Source organism: Mus caroli, unplaced genomic scaffold, assembly GCF_978045245.1.
Source record: "Mus caroli unplaced genomic scaffold, Mus_caroli_1 scaffold_10, whole genome shotgun sequence".
In the NCBI taxonomy this organism is placed as follows: Eukaryota; Metazoa; Chordata; class Mammalia; order Rodentia; family Muridae; genus Mus; species Mus caroli.
Window position 1 is genome coordinate 19,634,730 of NW_028227265.1, and position 24,528 is coordinate 19,659,257.

Here is a 24,528-nt window from a genome sequence, read left to right on the forward strand (position 1 = left end):
TAAAACATGGGTACCCTTGCTACATAGTTCATCATAGTGGCTTCAGAGCTTTGAGGACTCGCCTATGTGGAGAAAACAAACCTGACAGTAACTGCATTCCAGTTAAATGTCCACTTGCTCTTTGGACTTTTCTCTGTGTAAAACATCTACAAGGTTTTTAAATGTTTCTTCTCTAGGTGAGATTTATGCTCAAAGGAACATTAAAAGGCTCAGTGTAGCTCAAAGCTTTGGAGTAAGAATTCATCTAGGGCTTCTGATTCACATCCAAGAAGCAAGGCAGCAAAGTTTAAATCATTGAGTATTGACTTTTTATTATTAGTCACTGTTCATAATTTGTTTCAACCAAAAGACAATACACACAGCAGAATCCGAATGCATCCCATGTAAATGCTTACATCCATGTTATTCCTCACTCGCCTCCAAGACTTATCATTTCACTTTAAAGTGTTTTACATCTCAAAAATATGTCTGCAATAATTAGAACTTCATTAGCTGCCTCACTTGGAAACAGCCTTTTAATAATTTTACAGTAAAGAAGATGTGATGGGGGCCTAATGAAAACCACAACTTACAACATATTAAAAGGAGAAGGATGATACAAGAACACAGTGGGGTTCACAAAGGAAGGAGTGCAGAAGCCCTCTCCCATGAGGTCCCCCAAATAAAAATAAAAACAAAACACACAAAGCGCAAATGCAGGTTTTTAAGGGGAGAAAGTCTCCAATGCTCTGTCTTGAAGCCAGGAGCAAGAAGCAACTGCTCAATCTCCTTCAAGCCGCTTCAGCATTTTCTTCTGTTTAAGAGTTCCAGGTTCTGGGACTGGAACCTTGTCCATGGGACCCACTCTCTGCTATTGCTTGAAAAGGGTTTTCACTTTCAGTTCCACAAACAGCCCCACCCTCCCGAGCCAAAGCTGGTCAGAAGTATTTTAAACTTCAGAACTTCCTGTGCAGTTCTCCCTTCCCCCACACCCAGACTGACAAATACTCCGGCATACACTGCCCTCCCAACCACAAAGTTTGTGAATATGCATTTTTTGTTGTTGTTGTTGTTCTCTCTCAGTTTAGGACTCTGTAGTTAAAATACATTCAGTAGGAAAAGAAAAATACACATTCAAACTCCTCCTTCCCCAAGTTTTCACGGCTGAAATATATTCCACTGTAGAAGAAAATAAAGTTGAACCACAAAAGCGGTATTCCCTAACTTCCAACATTCTCTAAAAGGACGAAGAAACGGAAAGCATGGTGTCATATAGGAGATGGAAAATGTCAAACTATTAGTGCTGGACAGTTTTAAAAGTCTGTTTTCATATGTGAGGGAAACAAACAAAGGTTAAGAGCCACACCAGGAACCAAGCAAGGAACACACCTGTACTGTTACACTGAGGAATGTTGCTTTAAATGAAAAAAAAAAAAAAGACCTCGAAGTTTAACAGATGATAACATACACAGCAGAAAACTTCCATGACTCCCTAAACCATCTCAAGGTAACAGCACCAAAGCATTGTGGGAGAAGCGTCTACAGTTGTCTGAGATTACTTAAGAGGAATTCTCCCTTAGGATGACTCTGGGATGGGGAAGAAGGATGCCATAAAAACTACTCCTCAAGGAAGGCGATGCTAATGAGGTACAAGTGCGTATAAAACTGTCAATAAGTGGGGCTCACTGCTTATCACCTTGGCTTTATTCAAAAGTCACAGAAATCACTCTCTTCACAAAGGCTCCGAGGTTGTCAAATACATCCAAATCTGTTTCCTCTTGAAGGGTCACGTGTGGGAAAGGAATGACTGAAATGTGCGAGTAGTCACAGAAACGAAGAGATTTCTCCTTTAAGCTGCAAGGCCAAGTGAGAAGAGAACTAATGCTCCTAGAAACTAAGAAGGCACGCTGAAGCTTTCAAAGATCCAGTCACAGGGGACAGTCGTCACAGCCGTCAGCATCCTAGGCAGGCATCTGGCTGCTAGTCCGTCGTCAGTATGGTGTTCAGGTCGTCTCCCAAATGAATTCCACATCTACACAGCACCCTTTGTGTTAAGGCCATGATTTTTTTTTTTTAAATTCCTTCTCGATAAAGCCATGGATGATCGTAAATGCTACCTCCAAACTCATCACCCGGGCTGAGGCTTTGTCAGCAGAGGAGATCTTTCCAGCTCCATCGGCTAGCACTTGGTCTTGAGCAGATTTCTTCAGATTCAACTCAGTTAGTTCAACAACAACAACAACAAAAAGCAACCAAAAACCTGAGCTGGTTAGCTACAAATGGAGAAAATAAAGCCTCCACACAAAAAGGAATGTTAAGACAAAATTCTATTCAAGAAATCCACCAATACAGCATTAATCCTATCACGTTTCACAGCATTAAATATGCATCCAATGAAATCTGTCTGCAGGAAATCCTAAAGGCTTCCACTGATCAGGCAGAGCGGCTCTCTAAAAAGTTTGCACTTATCCACACCTGTTTTGCTGAACACAGGAGAAATATCCTGTTTATAACTCAGATGTCCATTTACCCAGTCAAGTAAATTTCAGTAAATCTTGCTCTTAAAGGACTATTAAGACCAGAAACTTTCCCTTTTGGAGCCTTTAGTTCAACTCCAGTTTGTCAATGTTAGGAATAGTCTAGCATCTGATACAGAGCTAGGTTTGACAAGACACTGAAGAATTTAAGTAAAGGCGTGGTGAAATGGAGCAGGGAGAAAGGGAGATTTGTATCAAGGTTTAAAACTGAAGCCAAAGTGTCATCTTACTGCATAATACAGTAACAACTGCAAACGTTTTACAAGCAAGGGGGGCCCACTTTTTCTTTCTCCTGCAGTAAACTGGACATGATGCCTGAATACCTGAACATACATAGTACATTCAACGTGTACCACAGACAATCACCTTCACCTCGTTCCAGCAATTCAACATAGAGATTTGGTAACATTAGGGTCTTTTCTAAAAAACACTCGGCACTCTTACTGTTTAAAAAGCTCAAACCTTTAATGCGAATGTTCATGAGATTGGCTTCTTAAGAGACCAATTTCCTCATACCCAGGAAAGGATATTCCTACCCTATGGTGACCTAAGACTTGCTCTCACATAGGGGGCAAGGAAGCTACAAAGCTTCATTTCAACACCATAAAGTACAATGTAGGAACGATTTCTTTAACCGTGTGGTCTTTATTTCAGTGCCAGTGTTACAGATTCAACACAAACGTTCCAGTTAGAAGAAGGAATTCAAACGGAATGCCAAGGTCCAAGCCAGGCTCGGGAAACTAAAAGGGAGGATTGGAGCAATGGATAAGCTGACTCCAGTGTGCTCCAGAGTGAGTCTGGGTCTGCTCTTCCTATGGGCCATGGTGTTCTGTGACAGAGTCTGCTCCTTAAGACTGGACTCCTCTTCTGACCCATTTACCACAGCTCACACAGGCAAGTGACAGGCTTGGGAGAAACATTGTGGGGGAATAGGATCATTAATAACTATTCAGGTGTCTTTTAGAAAGTATCCACTTTGCAATTTAATGGGAATTGATCTTGAAAATCATAGAGAGAGAACTCGTGACTATAGCTAAAGAACGGAGAGAAAGGGGAGCTGGGAGAGCCTTGGAAGTTTCTATTACAAATAGAGCACCATATCCTTCATGCCAAATCTCAACCCAAGCTCTCTGAACTGCATCTGTCCAGTGTTTACAAACAACCTCTCAAGGTCTAACCAGCTTTTTTATATAACAAACATACATACATGTGTGTCTGTGTGTATACAGCAATGCACAGAAAAGGCTCTAGGAGCCTAACACCTCTTTCAAACATCAGGAGAACCAGCAGAAAAGGGCAGAGCTCCCTCGTGTCCACTGTTACAATTCCATTCCAGACTTACGATGGAAACCAGCTAGTGAGGAATAAACACCCCACCTTGCCCAGTCCACAGAGATGCAACAGTAGAAAGTAGGGGCCACTCTTGGCTGTAGAGACAGAGTGAGTGTTTTCTTGCCGTGAATCCCAGTCCTCTCCTCCAGGCCAGCTGCTGATTGCCTCAGTGGCCCAGAGAATGTTGATTCTGGCTGCAAATGTGGGAGGGGTGAAGTGCAGAAAAGGGAGAAGAGGAGGAAGAGTGCAAAGTAGCCTCGAGAAGCAGCCAGCCTCAACGGCGGAGGAGAGGACATTAGTCTTTACTGATGCTTCAAGGTCAGCAGTAACTTGAGGAAAACCCTCCTCAACAGTTCTCTCAGCTCCTCGTGCCCATGGTACAGTTGGGGGGACTTGCCAGCAATCACAACCTCCTTCCCAGAATTCCTTTGATTGAGTGGGATAAGAATGAGAATGGTGCTGCACCCTCATTGCCAGGACTGAGGGGGGAAATTGTTCACTTCTGCTAGATCTTGCATTGCTGAGCCCTTGTGATTATATGTGAGCTTGATCCGCATTCGCAGCTGTTGCTATAAAAGGGAAAGAGAACCATAAATTAATTCACTGAAATGAAATCTCCCTGTCTCTCCAGTCTACAAATGGATTACTTCTTGGAAACAGGGTTCCACTACATTGACCAGGCTAGCCCCGAACCCTTCAGTTCAAGTGATGCTGATTCAAGCTCCCAGGTACTGAGGACTACCGGGCACGTGCTGCCATGCCTGGCTCCACAATGTATTTAATCCTAAGGGTAAATAGAGTGCAGCCAAGGAATGCTGTGTCAAGCGGCACAGAGACAAACAGCCAGTGCTAAAGCATCTGTCACTTAGACAGGAGCCTAAGGATCAGCATCAAGCCATAAATAGGAGAGAACACACACATCTAGAATACCAAGTAGGTCTCCGATGGTGGGGTTGGGGGGTGGGGAAACAAAAGATTTAACTCTTTGTCCAAGTCTCTAGAAAATGAGGAAACACACTGTCACAAGTTCTACATATGGGTCACCTGCTGGTTGGTTTACTAAACCCACAGTAAATATCATCAATGTTTGTATTTCTAAAGCATAAAAGAAATACCTGGGTACACAGGTAACAAGAGTGGTTTTTTTAAGAGTATTATACTTTATGTGACAAATGTCCAATATTAAAACATTGTAAAAAGCTTTGGTGCAGATATCAGATGATGAAAATAATGTGTGCTTGTTTGTACTAATGACATGATCAAGATACAAAAGAACTGAGAAAAGGCAAAGTAATATAAAAGGAACAGCCAGAGTCTGAAGAGCAAACACTGAAAACCACACAGCTAGTTAGGAAGCAGGACCAGCTGATTTTATTGAGAAGATAAAGTGAAACTCTTGCTAAATGGGTTTCTACCACTATTTTTTATTTAACTACTTCATTTAAAATGCTTCCAGTTTTGATAATCATACTAATTACAGCAGTAAATACGGATTTTTGATTTTACCTCTGATTTAAACTTTTGCTAAATCCTCAAAACTATACCTTTAACCCTCACAATAGAGAATTTGTAGTTGCTTTTTAATGTCACTAATCTTTTTGATGTCCCTGGGCTTGGTTTAATCTCTACAAAAGAACAAGGAAGTTGGACCAGACATTTTCCTAGTTCTGAATCAGAAACAAATAAAACTGAAAAGAAGATTTATTTGATAAAGTGAGCTTATATCGTTTACAGACCTGTTTCAAACGCACTACTCACCTTCTGTGGATTCAGAACTTTAATGACTTGTGTGATGGTCCCTGTATTAAAGGCTGGGACGACGCTGCTGCTAGGAGACAGAAGCTGCAGCTGGAATGTCTACAGAGGAACAAAGGGGACTCTTGAGAACAAACAGCAGTGTTAGGTCAAAGATGTCAGCAAGTAAGAAGTTAAACAGCCAGCAGATGGGTCAAAAAACAGGTTTCTCTAAGTTTTGCCCAGTGTGTACATTCCAGACACCTACCCATGATATATAAGCAAAACATCACTCACTCAATTCAAGTCTCTGGTTGTGGGAACATAAAGGTGCCACTTTCCTGTCTCTAGCTAAGGGAGCTCTAGACTCACTTCTCAAAAGGTAACCCTCCTTGTTCTGGAAACCCCGCTTAGTGGATCAACTGTGCACGTAAAGATTGGATGCCTGTGGACTGAAACAAAGCCAAAAAGAACCTGAAAGAAAAGCTTTCCAAATACAATAAACCAACATACTAGACCCTGACTATAGACCTTTATGATTCTGTGGAACCTGATGACTAGGCCTCAGGGACTTGTTTCCTAAAACCTGAATAATGTGCATTATGCCAAGGTATGCCTAGGTTTGCCCCTACAAGACAAGTGAAGGAGTGGCTTGAAAAGCCTGCTGTTAATATGTAAGTGGAACGTTCAGGATTATTCCACCAGAGTCACGAGGCCCTAAAGAAAAAGTACACACAAAACCAGCCCAAACAACAAAGCCCGAGATAAGCCAAATAGCTTAATTTGTTGAGTATGGATAGGTTTTTATCTGTTTAAAGATGAAACAAGAAAGTGCTTTAAGCAAGCCAGGTCAGCCACATTATAAAAAGCCTTCCCTGACTGACAGAGAAGCCCTTTTATAAGCTCAAATATTAGAAAAGGAAAGAGTCAAACAGAAAGCACAGACTTATTGTCTTGAGTCTCATTTATAATTCTATTCTCAAAATGAATTATGTAAGGTGAAAATGTCATTACTAATATATTTCACTACATTTAAGATACTATCAACTATGATGAAAATAGTTATTTTATATAGCACCAAAAAAAGAACAAAAGCTTCCCATTAAACTATGACTAGGCGCCAAGTTTATTAAACGATGACTAAGCACTGGGATAGGTGATCCAACTCAGGGCCTCATACATTAGGCAAGTGCTCCATCTGAGCTCCATCCTCAGCTTTTAAGGTATCAAGTTCAAACTGCATGTCAATTTCAGAGACATCAAAAATTGAAAGCTAGGTAGTAGAATCTATAAAATGTAGCATCTTGAAACTCAAGATACACCAACAAAATATAGTGCCCGGTATAACACCCAAAACAAAGCCATACAAAGGTGATGCTGCTAGGCCAGCCTAGCGTCATTACTATAAAGACCCCAGGTTGTAACAACGGGCATTTCCTGAGCACTGAACACAAGGACATGGCTTCTAGTTGGGTTCACCATAATAGCCTCATCACTGTCAAAGTGTTACTAGGAAGTAGCTATCACCATCACCACTCTCTGCAAACGAAGAAACAAAGATTGACCAACTTCAGGGAACACAGTGAGTACTAAGAGCAAAATAGAACAGCTCTAGAATTTATTAGTGACATAACTATGTCACATAACTTTAAAACACATACATTATACAGAATCTAAAAAGTATGAGCAAAGGTTAACAAAAATGGACAGAAACTATGATAAAGCATTGTCAGCTTCCAACTGCGTGTTGTACGAAGGCTACGCTGCACGTGCCACAGAAAGACTAAGTTAGGCTAAGACTAGCCTTAGTTAAACTAGTAAAGATTAGTTTAGTCTAAGGCAGGGCTTGGCAAATTACAGCCTAATATCTGTTTCTAGCATTCTACTGGAAAAGAGCCATACTTGCTCACTTATATATTGGCTACACCTGGATAGTGATCTTTCAGAGAAAACCTTTGTACTCTGCCCATTCTAAACTTCATTAAAATTTTTTCAATATTCAAAAATGAATGTAAATATTCCTAAAATTTAAGATTTGTTAACATTTAAAACACTTCAATTTACAAAATGGCCACTGTACCAATAGTAAACTAGAGGTTGAGGGGAAAGATTCACTCACCCAGGTATCAAGACAGGAACTTTCCTGAGGCTGGAGGATGGCTCAGTGAGTGCTTGCACCAACACTGATGACCAGAGTTCAAGACACAGAGCCCACATGGCAGAAAGGGAGAACCACCTTCTGAATGTTGTCCTCCAGCCTCCACACACACTACGACATGTGCACCCACACACATACATGACAGCACATGACCAGACACATAAAATAAATAAATGTAACTTTAAAGGTTTAAAATATCTCTAGTTTTTTAAAAAATTTAATTCTAATCTAGTGACTAGCTACCAAACAGTCCTTTATCTAAATTAACGTTCAATTCTGTATTAAATTTGGTGTTTTTAGACCTTTGGCTATATTACTACACCTGTGTCAACATTCAAGCATTAACTTACCACCTTGTAAAATTCAGTTCTCACTAATCCTAAGTTTTGGTTTACTTAAAAATAAAGAAAGAAAGAAAGAAAGAAAGAAAGAAAGAAAGAAAGAAAGAAAGAAAGAAAGAAAGAAAGAAAGAAAGAAAGGCCAGGTGCAGTGACGCACGCCTTTAATCCCAGCACTTGGGAGGCAGAGGCAGGTGGATTTCTGAGTTCGAGGCCAGCTTGGTCTACAGAGTGAGTTCCAGGACAGCCAGGGCTATACAGAGAAACCCTGTCTCCAGGAAAAAAAAAAAAAAAGTCTTACTATGTATGTAGCACTGGCAATCTAAAATTCACTACTTAGATAAGGCTAGCATTGAACTTTTGGCAATCCTCCTGCCTCTTCCTCCCAAGTGCTGAAATTAAAACCATGTGCCATCATATCCAGCTAAATTTCTTTCATTACCCTACCCGAAAGAGTATCTGTCACTGGGTCTAGAGTTACTGGGCCTGTGTCACTGCGCTCAGCAGTTAAGAGCAACTGCTACTCTTCCAGAGGACCCAGGTTCAATTCCCAGCACCAACATCAGGCAATTCACAATCACCTATAAGTGTATCTCTAGGGGATCAGATACCCTTTTCTGGCCTTGTTGGATATAGACAGACAGACACACACACACACACACACAGAGAATACATTTACAGAGACCCATCCAAATACATACATATTTTAAAGCATGTAACAAAGTAAAAGTATCGACTACAATGGCATGTTTTGATAAACTCAATGATTCTGTAACACTACTGACTTAAGTTAAATCTGAAATTTTAATCTCGAAACATTAAATATATTCTTCATCAAATGCATGGAATGACGTTAGCTAATTTTTAATCAAAATAAATAGGCAGAGAAGCCATTGTAATACCTTTGGTACTGCAGCCTGGAAAACAAAGTCCGTCATGTCTAGCTCTGTGCTGTTAGAGGCCTGTATCGTTATCACTGTTACACTGGGGTTGGTGTTTGACCGTTCAAAGGTGAACTCTATCTTCAAGCCGTTCTTACTGTACGCTGTGATGGAGGGGATACCTTGGAAAGTACGGGAAGATCAGTCATATTGGAGGCAGGGAACAACAGAACAATCAGTACTCCTGTTGCTCAATAGCCACAGCTCAGTGCTCAAGTGAGGATGGGGATGGAAACTGTACCTGGAGCGATGTCATTGAAGAGAGGCTGTGAGGAAAGCCCATCCAACAAGAAGGGGGGCTGGGATATCTGTGGCACTGAGGCAGGGGTAGGAGCAGCAGCTGGAGCACCTAAAACAAATTCCAACAGAAAGTCAATTTCAGGGAAGCCCTGCAGTTACTTCAAACACAGGTCAAAGAAAGAGTCCCAAACAATATACAAAAAGCACAGACCAAACCAGAACAAAAAGTTCAGATGTTTTAACTTCTGTTCACCAGAAATAACCATTAAGAAAAAAAATGCCTTCAGTATCATTTCCCCCAAGATGTCTATCTACCCAAAAAGTAAATAACTCCAGACTGGCTCACCTGTCAGGGTGATGTCTCCTAGCAAGTCGAGAAGTTCTCCACCAGCAGATGCTGGTTTGCTTGTAGGTGCAGTTGGGATAACAGGTGTTATGTCATTTCCTCCCAACAAATCCAATAAATCATTGGCCTAAATAAGGAAATAATTATTCACGAGTTATTTGTCTAAAGTGTATTTAACACAGTTTTTCCCCCAATACTTAACATTAAGGACGGCAATTATCAAGCGATCAAAAATACTAAAGGACAACAGCTAAGAAATAAGCGACAAGAACTAAAATATCACCAAGAGCCCCAGACCAGGGTACCTGGCTTGTGGGTTGTGGCCCTGAGGGTGGTGGTTTAGTCTCTAGAGGCGCTGGTTCTGTCTCTCCATTTGTCTGCACAATCTCAGAAGGGCCATTTGTGGTCACTTTTTCCATGACAGGCATTCTTTCAAGTAGGGCAGACCTAGAAGAATTTGCAGTGGTTAATTACATTCTAGGCAGTTAGCCTCGATACCCTACACAAAACAATCACCATTATCAATTACTGTGAGGAAGCATCTCCCCTCCCCACCCAACACACACACACACACACACACACACACACACACACACTGGAACAGAAGGTGTATTACAAGAATACATACATGACCTACATTCTCAATTGGATTAAAAACAGTCAAGAGTCTCTGAATAAATAAAATGTACATCTAAATCCCCAAACATACTACTAAGACAAACAAAAGGTAAACCAGCAGGTATTAGCAGACTTCAATCAGGAATTAGGTATTATATAACAGAAAGAAGAAAAAAAGCAAGGCACCAAAATGTTAGAAATAATGGGATTTATGGGATTTGAATAAAATTATTTCTCTTGGGTCTGACAGTGATGGTGCACACCTTTAGTCCAAGCACTGGGAGGCAGAGGCAGGCAGATATCTGAGTTTGGGGCCAGGCTGGTATATAGAGCAAGTTCGAGGACAACCAGGGTTATACAAAGAAACCATGTCTCAAGAAAGATAAAGAAAAAAAAAATTCTTTTGGAAAAAACTGCAACTGCCTTTTAGCCAAATAAAATAGAAAATGATGCAAACTTTACATACAGAGGTAGAGGAGGGAGGTAGACTAAAAAACACATTGTTTTTTAATGATTTATTTTGGAGCAGGGTCTCACCATGTAATTCTGGCTGACCTGGAACTCACTCTATACACCAGGCTGATCCAACTGCCTCTGCCTCCATCTGACTCAATACATTTATTTCTTAGGAGGTTAGAAAGAAGAAAACATGGAGAAAAGCGGCTACGCGGTGAGAACAAAGGAAATACAGCACAAGCAACAAGTGTCCTTCAGGGACACAAGGACACGTCACTCAGGTGCCAGAGGTGGGCACTGCGTGGCTCTTGCTCACCTCATGTGGTCATACTTCTTAAAAAGTGCATTGTACTCTACTGCCCTCTGCTGGAGCTCTACGTCGATGCTGCTCCCATAGATGGAAACCACTTTCTTAATTCGGCTGTGGGACAGATAATACGATAAATGAAATCAATCATTCAAAACACAAAATTTATAAGTAGCAGTGAAGATGATCAAAACAGAGTTTCTTGGTTAAATTTCTGAATTACCTATGTTTCCTTAATTCAAATTGTGTTTCAAGAACAACTATAATTCCCTTATCTCTATTCACTCATTTATCAATATTGTAATTGTAATGAGAAACTTCTACCTAGGTATTTATTCCCCATCCTCAAGCTTACTGGAGGTGTGGGAACACAGCTTCGTGGTGCAGTGCTTGCCCAGCATGTGTGAGGACTGACGTCCAATCTCCTCATTGAGACCCTTGCAAACAAAAGCACCCATCACTTTGCCACAAAGAAATAGATATCATCCAATTCTCTTTCTTAGTAACATTGAAAATGAGGTTTTAGCATTAGCGTGCTCACTACAATCCTTGTAGCAATCTAAACACTAAATAATTACACTTCTCACAAAGTTATCTGGCTCATGGGTTGTAGCCACTTTGAAAATGAAATGGAAAAGTCCAGGAAAACTGACTCAAGTCAATTTTTGCTCAAAATAGCACCAATTAAAACTCAAAAGATTTAAACACACACACACACACACCACAAAGACACTCACACAAATCTGGATTTTATTCCTCCACCAATATCTTCGAATATAATAAACCAAGGCAGGCATAGTGCTGCACGCCTTTAATCCCAGCACTGGGAGGCAAAAGCAGACAGATCTCTGAGTTTAAGGCCAGCCCAGTCTACAGAGAAAGTTCTAAAACTATCAGGGCTACATGGAGAAACCATTTCTCAAAAAACAAACAAAAAAGGCCCAATAAACTACAAATGTTAGAAACTATACTATAAAAACACTGCAAAATAATGCACGGTAAGGAGAAACAATGACAGAACAAAATACTGACACAAAAGAAAGATGAGCAATGAACTGATCATTCTGTGTGTGGTACTAAGTAAACTAAAACTCATTTGACTATTGTCTCTAGTTTTCTCCATTCCTTTTTTTCTAAGATTTATTTTTATTTTATGTGTATGAGTACCTTGTCTGAAAATATGTCTGTTCACCATGTATGTGTACTGCCTGAAGAGACTTAGAAGAGAATATTGGATCGCTGGAACTAGAGTTACAGATAGCTGTTAACCACCATGTGGATGCTGGGAATTGAACTTGGGTCTTCTTCAAGAGTAGCAAGTGCTCTTAACTGCTGAGCCATCTCTCCAGCCCCATTTTTGTCTATTCTTGAAATTTTCTAGGATAAGGTTTTAAACTTCTCAGACGGAGTCCCATATAAGCTAGCTTAGCGTGAAATTAGTCATAAAGTCAAGGATGATCATAGACACCTGATCTAGACCCTGGTTTTTGCAGTGCTTGAGATCAGCCCCAGGTCTTGTATGTGTTAGGCAAATAAAATACCAAATAAGCTACAGAACAGAGGCTAGGGAGATGGCTCAGTGGGTAAAGCAATTCCCATGCAAGCATTAGGTGTGGCAGTATATAATCCTAGCAGTATAGAAGTGATCACTTAGACATAGATTATTGATACTTTGTGGCCAACTTGTCAAATAAGTGAGCTTCCAGTTAGGTAGGAAACCCCACGTCAGAAATGAAGGTGGAGGTGATATTGAGGGCTCCAGCGCCCTCGGGAGTTACAGAACCACCCTGCAACTCTCCTTCCCTCAGTACTCACTTTACAGTACAGGTGAACCGGGTAGACAGCTTCATAATGGCAGTGAGAGCATAGCCTCTTGTCACAGAGGTGGACATATTAGAGATCAGGACACTTTCTAAAATATCCAGCACTTCATCTTCTGTCACCTGGGAGAAAGAAGATGCAACATGTAGCCAGTGACAACCGTGAGCTGAAGGGTGCTACCTCTCATGCAGTTCATGCTAAATTAGTCCACTGGTCAAAGCAGGTTTTTAAAAAGCCATTGTCAACTAAGAACAGGTTATGGCAGAAGGAAAGAAGCATACAGAACACAAAGAGTTCAAGGCTGTTGTCAAAACCCTCTCAAAAGCCAACTCTCCCATATACAAATCTAAATGAACACAGCTTCCTTAACTGCCCAGAGTGGGAGAAACCAGAGTCACATTTGCAATGGAGAAAAGACATCAGTGGTCATGTTTTTGTGCTGGGTAGTGGGGACTGAACCCAGCACTAATCCAGAACTCCATAACCATACTATATTCCCCAGACCTGCTAAAATGGATTTAAATCCACACAGCCCAAGATCCTGCATGTTCTAAGTGCCACTTGTCTAAAACAATCGAGATATGATTTCTGTAAAAAGCTTCCAAGAATCAATTCCAACTCCCCATTAAACATTGCTCCATTATCAAAACCACATTCTCATTACCTCCTTAGCTAAGAATATCAGAGATACCTGAATAGGCTCTTCCTCTTCACACTGGCCAGACACAAGAAGATCGCCATATTCACCTATACACCACGCAGCCACTTGTACCAAGGGTTGCTGCCAAAACAAAGTCAAGGCCTTCAATCTTCCCAGAAAATTCCTTGTTGTGCATGTGCTTCTATATGTGCACGTTTATATATATACAGGTAGGTATACATGTATATGAGTGTGTTTGTATATATTGGTTTAAGTGTGTGTGCATAGACATGGCTGAAAGTAGAGGCCAGAAATCAATCTCTTTCTGTTGCTTCTCAGATGTTGTCCGCCTTTTTTTCTATGTGTGTATGCATGTAAACTCGTGTGTGGGTTTATGTGCATATGTGCACATGTGGAAGTAGAGGCCTGAGGCTGACATCTTCACTCCATCTCCACATTATTAATTGAGGCAGGGTCTCTCTCTCTCTCTCTCTCTCTCTCTACTGAACAGACGATGTGAGTGTGAGAACCACAGGTAGACAGGCATACGTAAGCACTTCTATGTTCTTTTGTTGGTGCTGGTGACCCCATTTATACACTTTCTGCCTTTCATGTTCATTCTGATGACCCCAACTATAGTTTTCAAGATGTCTGCTTGTACAGACAGAGCCTTATCCACTTAGCAATGTCTGCAGTCTCAGCCACAGTTTTTGTTCAACTCTTTTACAGACAGGAACCCTCACTGGCCTGTCTTCACCAATCAGGCTAGGCTGGCTGGCCAGAAAGCCACGGGAATTCACCTGTCTCCTGCTCACCAGCACTAGGATTACACACATGCCTTTAAAAGGGGGGTGGGGGCTAGAGAGATGGCTCAGTGGTTAAGAGCGCTGACTGCTCTTCCAAAGGCCCTGAGTTCAAATTCAAACCACATAGTGTCTCACAACCATCCATAATGAGATCTGACACCCTCTTCTGGTGTGTCTGAAGACAGCTACAATGTACTTATGTATAATAATAAATAAATCTTTTTTTTAAAAAAAGAGGTGTGTGTGGGGTAGTAGGGGTGGTGGGTGACACGTGCCCTTTATAATCCTAGCATCCAGAAGGCAGAAGCAGGCAGATCTTTATAGACTTGAGAATAGACTGGTCTATACAGTGAGTTCCAAGCTAGCCAGGGACACATAGTAAGATCTTGTGTCAAAGAACTTAATAAATGATAAAAATAATAAAAAAAGAACCAAGGGTACAAGGTATTAAAACTCAGGTCCTCATGCTTGCAGAATCCAGAAACTTTAATGGCTGAGCTACTGTCCAGGCCCAAAAAAATATTTAATGTAATTTACGTATCATCAATTGTAAAGTTCACAACAGATTGTATGTCTCAGTGTTAGTGATGCAAGAAGAGAATCAGACTACTCTTCCCAAGAAGAAACAGAAACTGAAGCACTTACTTGAGAATAGTCACCGAGAATCGCCTTGTACAGGCGCTGGACGGTGTAAGCATGCATCTCCACGCTGTTGGTTATTAACTGAATCAAGTTAGGAACTGCATCATCGCGAACATAACTTCCTGCCTAAAAGGAAACAGGAACAGTTACTAAAGACCACATAAGCAGTGTGGGTAAGCGCAGGCGAACAGGTTTGCCCATTGTGTTCTGAAAAGACTACACAAAATCCACACAAAACCAACCAAATAAAAGGCAAACATAGGGTGATTCTAACCAACAGGTCTACAAACAGCCCAAGCCTCAAAGTCTGGCTAAAATAGTTTAAGCTTTTCAATTCTAACAAATTCTAACACACACACACACACACACACACACACACACACACACCACACACACATTGACAGTCAAAATCAAAACACAATGTTTCAAATTTCCGAGGATAACATTTTTTTTTCTACTTAGGTTAAGACCCTGAAATTTCAAAAACTCATTCTTTGTGAACTTAGTAACTACTTCTGTTCTCCACAACCCCCAACACTAAAACCCCATGAGCAAGCTTCAGCACTCACGCTAGGGAAAGCAATGACAGGCCACCTGTGCACAGAGCCAAAGGACAAGTCTATTTTGTTCTGTTCTGTTATTTTCTTTTGTTTTAAGCATTACGTGCAAATATAGGGCTCTCACAAAGGCCAGGCAAACACTACTACTACACCATACCCCAGCACAGCATAGGAATGCCAAAAATCAGCTTATCTAAGTATCACACTGCCATTAAAAACTAGTACTTACTGATATTATACAATCAATCAATAAATAAACAAATGGTGGGGAAGGGAATAATTTGCATTTATTATTCATGCACTGATCCACTGATTTTGGCATGGCGCCTGGGATTGAAAACAGTCTTGTAAATGCTACGTAAGCACTCACTGAACCTTCTCTTCAGTTGCCTTCCCTACCCATTTAATTGTGTACTTTGCTTGCATGTGTGTCTACATGTGTGTCTGGTATCCATAAGGTCAAGACAGGGCATTGGATCCCCTGGCACTAGAGTTACAGTGGGTTGTAAGCCAGTGGATGCTGGAAACCAAATCTGGGCCTTCTGTAAGAGCAAAAGGTGCTCTAAATCACTGAGTAGTCTCTCCAGCACCAGCCCCACCTCCACCCTCTTCTTACTGGAGTGCTTGTGCCTACTGTGTATGGATGGATGTGCACACATACTGAAGCCAGAAGTTGACATCTGGCACCCAACCTTTTCTTTACATGGGCTGGGAATCAAACTCAGACCTGCAAATTGTTCAGCAAGTGTTTCACTAAATGAGCCATCTCTGCAGCCCTGACTTTCATTTTGAAGTACAGTCTCACCACCCAGGCAGGACCTGAACTTTCAGCCTCCTGCATAGCTTGAATTACAGGCTTAAAACTGCAAGGAACCCCACCCTGATTAGTAAACCTATTATTTTTAATATTTTAATATTCTCCCAACATCTGCAGCTACAACAAAGCAAAGCCACTTAACCTATGGGGAAGATAAGTTCCAGGCAGTTAGAATGCTATAACTAGCCACTTGTGACATAGAATGGGGATCCCAGCCAAAACCACTCAGCTGCAGGACACAACAGCAGAGCTGACTTACAAGACACTAGCCAGGCCTAACCCTGTGCATTCTGGAAGGGCTGGGGTATCACAAGCAACCAGAATGCCCACTCAAAACGAAGAAAAATGGTCAAAAAAGAAAGTGGGAAGCTAAAAAGATCTGTAATATGGCTTAAATATTTACATACTCCCATGTACAGCACTTTCAAAAAGAGAAAGTATCACAATTTGTGAAACTAACTACTTCATCCAACAAAAAAACAACTTTTCAAATTCACACTGAACCAAAAGCCCCACATTTTTGGCTATTAAAAAAAAAGCTTACTGCATTTTCAAGAATAAAAATCATTTATATAAGCTAGACAGAGGGGCAACAGCACAGTGGGGGCTCTGAGGTTTAGGCCCTAGACCAGAAACTGACTACATCTGTCTCTGAAGACAATCAAGAGCCATGAGGCAGAAGTATAGTTCTTAAACCTTCTGGTGGGGAAAGCTCACAGCAAGAACTGTCTCTAGGCAGAGCCAGGGAGAAAGTGAGGGGCGGGTCACATGTGGCACTGACACCTTAACATTAATAGACTGTCTGCAATGCCCCCATGGGGTGCCTGTCAGCATCTCTAAGATGCTAGGACCTGTTGGAAGGCAGCAGCTAGATTCTAATGTCATATTCTCACAGGGATAAGGAAAAAATGTCACATGGCCATCATAAGAATGAGTGTTCTAAATTATCATGACTTTGTTAGAATATGCTTAATCCCTATTATCAATACGTTTATCAACTTTCAGTCTTTGTCTTAGGGTTTTACTGCTGTGAACAGACACCATGACCAAGGCAACTTTTAATTGGGGCTGGCTTACAGGTTCAGAGGTTCAGTACATTATCAAGGCAGGGGCATGGCAGCATCCAGGCAGGCATGGTGCAGGCAGAGCTGAGAGTTCTACATCTTCATCTGAAGGCTGCTAGCGGAAGACTGACTTGCAGACAGGTAGGATGAGGGTCTCAAAGCCCACACCCACAGTTCCATACCTATCTCCAACAAGGCCACACCTCCAAATACCTCCAATCCCTGGGTCAGGCATATACAAACCATCATAATCTTCTAGGAAATTAACTAAATTTGCTAAATAAAAACCACCTTATCCTAGAAAATTCCCTACCAAATTCTGTTGATGTTCTGTTTGTGAAATGGCAGAGTCTTATACTATAGTCTAAGCCAGCCTTAAACTTACTCTATAGCCCAGGCTAGCTCTGAAATCCTGGAGGTCCTTTTCCTTAAGACTCCGTAAGTGCTCACAGTCATAAGCCACCATGTCCAGCAACCAACGCACCTGCATCATCCTAGCTCACTGAACCAATTCTCACTAACAATGCACCAACAACTGCGTCCAGTTGGCCTCTGTTATAAAACAAGATTGAAACTTTTTGTTTTGTTTTTCCAAACAAGATTTATCTGTGTAGCCTTGGCTATCCTGGAATTCGCTCTATAGACCAGGAAAGCTTTGAACTTAGAGATCCACAGCTTCTGTCTGGGATTAAAGATGTGTACCACCACCACCCAGCAAGATGAACATTTTTACATTCATATTTTTCTGCACTTGTCTTTTTTATTTTCCTAAGATAAAACATAAAAGATTGTATCAATGCAGCAAAAGGTACAACCTGACACTTTAATTGCAGATTTCCATACTGCACTCTGAAAAGATAACACAATTTATTACACTAGTAAGTAAACAGTGGGGCCTGCTTCTCCATTGTTTCAAGTGTTAATTACACATTTCTATGTATTGTATGTGTATGGGCTTGTGTGCTGTGGCATTAATATGGAGGTCAGAGGACAATTTTTGAAAGTCAGTCCTCTTCTTCCAACATGAGCACTCCAGGGATTAGACTCAGTCACCAGGACTGATGGCAGTCACTTCTACCTGTTCATATTCTTTAACTAATACTAGAAATTGGGTTTAGCAAGTATAACAGAAGCCTAGTGGGTTGCCCACACCTGTCCTGTTATGGCTCAGCTACTAAGGCTAAGGCTTCCAAGCTAAAGGAGAAAGTATGAAGACAGGGGCATCCCCATTATCACAGCACTCAGGAGGTAGCTGCTAGAGGATCAAGAGTTCAAAGTCAGCCCTGGCTGCACAGCTGGTTCTCTTCCAGACTGAGCTACATGAGGACTGTCTCAAAGGAGAAAGCTCCACAGATTAATAATGATACTTTGTTTGTACTTTTCCTATTATTTCTTTAACTGTAAAAGTGTTTTTTTATGTGTTAAACACTTCTTCTTTTTGAGAACTACCAATTCAAATGCCAATCACTGGTCACTGGATTTTCCCATTTTATTTACATATTAAAGGTATCAATATGCTGTTGTGTTGTGATGTTTTCCCTGCTTAGTTCCTAGATCTGCTGGTTTATGAGTTTCTAATTTTAAATGCAGTGATTATTTTCCTTTATGGTATCAATTTCTAGTAACATCATGTCAGACAGTACATCTTCTTGCTCGACCACCACACTCTATTAACTATTAACAGAAAACAGACATCCTCAAATCTGAGAATGCCAAAGAAAAGAAAACATCTGAAACAGGAACTGTAAAATAAATGTAGGCATTCAAACCTCGCAACAACTGCATAGAGGACAGAACTCTAAGTCTGAGTCCTTGCCTAGTATGTGTAAGGCCCTGGGTTTGATCCCTGGCACTACAAGGAAAAAAAATATGCAACACCTTCCTATCTTATTCAAAATAAATTCAAACACTTAGTAATCTCTGTAGAATGGCACATGTTAGGACTCTGAAAGAAAACTACCCACTGCCCCTCTCCACTTCCTGGTTTCATGTCTTTCCATTGCTTTCCAAGCAGCCCAAGCTTGCTACCCCAGAATGTCTCACCTACCATTCCCTTTGATTAGGACACACTTGAGGATATCTACATGACCTTCTCCTCCTTCAACGAAGCCTATTTCTCAAATTTTACCTTTGCTAACCAAAGTATAAAACACTTGACTTAAGTGCCTTATGCACCAGCATCCATCCATACCTGACATTATGCTAGGTTAGCCTAGCCAACACAGTGAAACCCATATTTTGTCAATTTGACAAAAACTACAGTCACTTGGAAGGAGGGACCCTCAACTGAAGAACTGTCTCTAACAGATTAGCCTGTGGGGCATTTTCTTGATTAGTGACTGATTGGGAGGCAGGGGCTCTGTGTGTGGTGGTGGAGGGGGGGGTTAGGGTGCTCGGCTCACTGAGAGTGCTGCCACCCCTGTGCAGGTGGTCCTAAGTTTTATAAGAATGTAAGCTGAGCAAGCGATGGGGGAACAAGCAGCATTTCCTGTTTCAATTCCTGCCTCCGCTTCTGTGATGAACTGTAGCTTCTAAGCTTCAAACACTTTCCTCACAAGTTGTCAGTGTTTTTATCAAACCAAGACCAGGACAGTTACATAATTTCCAATCTCCTCCATGAGAGTAGGGGTTTCACCTGCCTCATTTCTAGGTACATTCACTATACAGTCTGCTTTAAAAGGCTACATACCGTTGTCAAGACACGCATAATGGTATCTATATGCCACCGTTTGGAAGGTGCGTACCTGAGAAAATAAGGTGAAAACACTGAAATTAATAAACTGCACTATACCCAGTGACTTTCAAAAGCTCTGTTCTACAATCTTTTCTAGGTCTTCTAGTAAAATTATTCTATTTGAAGACATTACACTATAAAACCTAGCAGAAACCATCATTTCAACAAAGCATCAAATATAATCAAACTCACATTTCCCACACTATTACAATAGGAGTAATGTGCTGATAACATGGGACTTTGCCACAATTTCTCAGACATCAAATCACATTGTCAGGAAAGAAGAAGACGACTGAGGAGGGCTAAGGAGAAAGCTCAGCAGATGCAGTCCTGCCTCAGAATCCTGAGAACCAGAGTCACAGTGTAGGGCTCACATGAATGCAGTGTGGAGGGTTGGCAACAGGGACTATCTAGAGCAAGCTGGATGAGAGGCTCAGCCAAATTACAGAGACCTGGGTTTCACTGAGATCTCAGCAATAATGAAGGTGAAAGAGCAACTGAGAACATCAATCTTGCACCTCTACGTGCATGTGTCAGCACCCACAGCAGTCCCACAACTGAGAAGCACTGTCTAAGCTGGATTTTACACATAGCTTTAATTCAGATGTTTTTCTGTCTCTTCATAATAGGTGTGAGGCTGAGAATGGATACAGAGGGAAAGTATTTTGTTTGGCCTCATCTTTTTTTCAACATCGGCTACAATTACTTCTAATTCAGTGCTAGAAATAAATGCTATGTGTCTTAAACATGTCTACAGCATCTCTTGGCACCATGTTTTAAAGATGCTTTTAGGAAGTTCCAAGCACCTTCTACCAATGAAAATAAAAATTAAATCTTACTTTTCTGCAGCAAGGAAGATTCCAGATGCACAATCGGCTTTAAATTCTGGCTCACAGGAATCCAGGAAATAAAGTAATTCCTTCATCATGCCTCGGATATTATTCCCATTCACCAGGGCAAAACTCAGTTCCATTGCACGTCTTGCAGAGGGGAAAAAAACATATTGATGGTGGGAATGTAACAAATACTCAGGCATTTTCCCTATATACCAAGAGCAGTGGCATAAACATCTGTACAGTCTATGATTGCACTCTTTACAAGCCAGATAAGCATGAAAATGTATTCCTATGACAGCTCTTGTACTGTGAGTGTTAACCCAATACTCTCCTCCAGAAATCCTTGAGAGAACCTGGGCATGGCGGCACATGCCTACACGACCACTTTTATATCTACATGCTCTTGGAAGGCAGAGGCAGGTCAGAAGTCAATGGCATTCTCAGCTACACAGCTAGAAAAAGATCAGCCTAAGCTACATGAGACCCTTCCCCATGAATGAATAAATAAATAATCAATCAATCAATCAATACGAGATAACAAACAACACCAATAAAAACATAGGAAAAGTCTAATAACTATAGTTCTTTAGTCTATTCTAAGACTTAGGATTCTCAAAAAGAAGCAAAAAGCTATTACCCAATGATAATGTCTGCATTATTTCTCTAAAAATATATTTGTTTATGATATTCTACTTGTACTCCAAATACAACATAACTTTGCTTACATCAAAAAGTATCATAGGACTGGGGATGTAGCCTAGGTGTTAAGTGTGCCTGCCTGTCATGTTCAAAGTCCTGGGTTCCACACTCTGCAGTGAAGAAATTGAGCAAGTGGGCCATATCTATACTCCCAGCACTAAGAAGGTAGAGGCAGAGAGATAAGAAATTCACAATCATTTTCAGCTACATAGTATCTTTAATACCAGCCTGGACTACATCAGACCCCTGTCTCAAAAGGGGAGAGCATAATAAAAGTAATAAAAATAAATGGTTTTTGTTTTGTTTTGGAGACAGGGTTTCTCTGTGTAGCCCTAGCTGTCCTGGAACTCAGTTTGTAGACCAGGCTGGCCTCGAACTCAGAAATTTGCCTGCCTCTGCCTCCCAAGTGCTGGGATTAAAGGTGTGCACCACCACCACCCAGCATGAAAATAAATCTTAAATACACTGGTTATGGGACTAGAGAGATAGCTCAGCCATTAAGAGCTCAGGTCCTCAGGCAGCTCACAACCACCTCTAACTCCAACTCTAGGAAAATCCAAAGTCGCTTACTTCCGAGGGCACCTCACATGCACATGTCTATACACAAACACACATAAATGTACCAATGTAAAAGTAATAAAAATTGCTATGTGTGGTAGTCCATGCTTTTAATCCCAACACTTAAGAGGCAGAAGCAGAAAGATTATTGTTTAAGGCCAACATGGTCTACATAATGACTTCCATATCACCCAGGACTACTACATAGAGAGATCTAGTCCCCAAAACATGAATGGGACACCAACAGACACGCTAATGTGGAAGAAAGCACACAAGGCCTCAACCATAAACAAAGGACTAAGAAATGCTGAGAGCCGGGAAAATATTCTTCCCTAGAGTAAGACACACATACACACCTAGCCATAATTAAAGAGAAAGAGGCTACAAATTTTAATGAGAGCATATATATACAAGTAGCATTATACAGACTGAACAGGTTATATGTATATATTTAGGAGACAGAGACAGACAGACAGACAGACAGACAGACAGAGTTGTATGTGTGTATACAGCAATGGGGTATGCAAGGGGTTGGAGGAAGGAAATGATGTAATTATATATAATATCAATTCTGAAAAAGGTATAGTATAGTAAAAACAAACTTAACAGGAAACTGACCATTAAAGGGGGGACTGGGGGGAACACCTATAAGATCAAATAAAAGTTCCTTTAGATGCCTATTAAGTTTGTTAATAAAGGCAAAGCTAAAAATATTTAACATACAAAACTCCATATAGATTTTTTCATATTTGCTCAAATTTTTCAAATAATTTTCATAACCAGAATAATGAATGGTACATGCTTATAATCCTAGTCTTAGGAGCTGGGGACAGGAGAATCAGGAGTTCAAAATCAACCTCAGCTACTCAGAAAATTCCGAGACAGTCTAGTGGAGGTAGAAAATACTAAACATACTCTGCATTTCAAAACTAACAATTAGGTTAAGTACATGATTACATATTAACTAATACACACAATAGCAATTCAACCCTCAATGATATAATCATTCCCATAAGAAGTTAAGATAGTTTTAATATATATATAAATTCAGTTTAGTATTTTGTAAACCTCTGAAACTGGGTGGCCCTCTACCTACATTTTACATTGGAGGCAACAGTGTAATGAAAAGGTAGGGAAAATGTTAGGTGTGGAGTCACAATGAGAAACAGCTCTGGCTTGAGGATCAGCTCTTATTGTTGCATCTTCTGTCAAATACCCTAGCCCAACAAAAATAAGAGAAAGAAAGTCTGACTTCTATTTCTAGAATTGTCCCTTTCAAGGGTTAAAGTTTAAGGGTCAAAATTTCAAGGGTTATAGTCACCTGATCCCTTGGTGACTATACTTTAATGAGTCTATTAATCAGGCATAGAACTTACTTGCTTCTTAATGACTTACTGTGAGAACTAAGAAGGTGCCATAAAACCCTTTTCCAAAGCTCTATTAAAAGCTAGTATTAATATCAACTAACTGGACCACCCAGAGCTCCCAGGGACTAAACCACCAACCAAAGAGTATACATGGAGGGAGCCAGGACTCCAGATACATACGTAGCAGATGAAGCCTTATCTGACATCAATGGGAGGGGAGGGAAGCTTGAGGCCCCAGCACAGGGGGTGCTAGAGGGGTGAGGCGGGGGTGGGTGAATAGGTAGAGTACCCTCATAGAGGAAAAGGGGAGGGGGGAAAGGGCGGATGGGAGAAGGGGGTTGGTAGAGGGGTAATCCAGAAGGGGAATATCATAAGAGCTGGTATTAGTAAAGCAGGCATAGTAGTGCACACCTTTAATCTTAGTAATTGGGAGGCAAAGGCAGGCGAATCTCTGAGTTTTTAAGGTCAGCCTGGCCTACAAAAAGAGAGTTACAGGACAGCCAGGGCTAATACACAGAGAAACTGTGTCTCAAAAAACAAAAACAAAAACAAAACAAAAAAAGCTGATATTACTAAGTCTAGGTCTTATCTGTAGATTGTTCAAGCACTTAAGCATTTTTGTTCTGTGTACATAAATGTTTGTTGACTAAATAACTTCAAAGATCACTTTAAACCTCCTTTGTTTTGAATTTGAACACAGTAAACGTTCACTAAAGCAAACTATAAATTCCACACTTCTATGAGAAGAACTGCCAGATTCCACTCAACAGAGAGATTTATGACATTTGAGAGTGTCAACTGTCTACAGTCATGTCTCCATGGAGATTTTCTCACACTTGCCTCTAAGGTCATGAAGTGCTGTGAAAACGTGCACTGTCAGCAATGCGAGTGTCAGCACAGTGGGAAAACACTTAGCCGATGGATCACTCCTTACTTCATCCTCCAGCACACGTAACACAGCACCTCTGCTAAGTAAACACTGGCTCAGTACACTGTGC

General features: G+C 40.9%; 1 protein-coding gene and 1 non-coding gene across 2 annotated transcripts in view; both read right to left on the bottom strand.

Moving 5' to 3' along the window:
- Window positions 1-285: 285 nt before the first annotated feature.
- The window catches only part of Ap1g1 (adaptor related protein complex 1 subunit gamma 1), an 87,358-nt gene continuing 63,115 nt past the window's right edge, over window positions 286-24,528 (bottom strand). The window contains exons 12-23 of the mRNA XM_021171151.3: window positions 20,910-21,050; window positions 20,026-20,080; window positions 14,899-15,021; window positions 13,499-13,588; window positions 12,802-12,929; window positions 10,996-11,100; window positions 9,911-10,052; window positions 9,606-9,732; window positions 9,261-9,368; window positions 8,981-9,141; window positions 5,607-5,705; window positions 286-4,417 (exon numbers count right to left, since the gene is read on the bottom strand). Coding sequence (XP_021026810.1) covers window positions 4,316-4,417; window positions 5,607-5,705; window positions 8,981-9,141; window positions 9,261-9,368; window positions 9,606-9,732; window positions 9,911-10,052; window positions 10,996-11,100; window positions 12,802-12,929; window positions 13,499-13,588; window positions 14,899-15,021; window positions 20,026-20,080; window positions 20,910-21,050 — 1,381 coding nt within the window. The 3' untranslated portion in view covers window positions 286-4,315. The remainder of the gene's footprint in view (window positions 4,418-5,606; window positions 5,706-8,980; window positions 9,142-9,260; window positions 9,369-9,605; window positions 9,733-9,910; window positions 10,053-10,995; window positions 11,101-12,801; window positions 12,930-13,498; window positions 13,589-14,898; window positions 15,022-20,025; window positions 20,081-20,909; window positions 21,051-24,528) is intronic.
- Window positions 24,398-24,482, bottom strand: LOC115031845 (small nucleolar RNA SNORD71). The gene has a single exon (XR_003837492.1). It is a non-coding gene; the product is annotated as a small nucleolar RNA SNORD71 (small nucleolar RNA).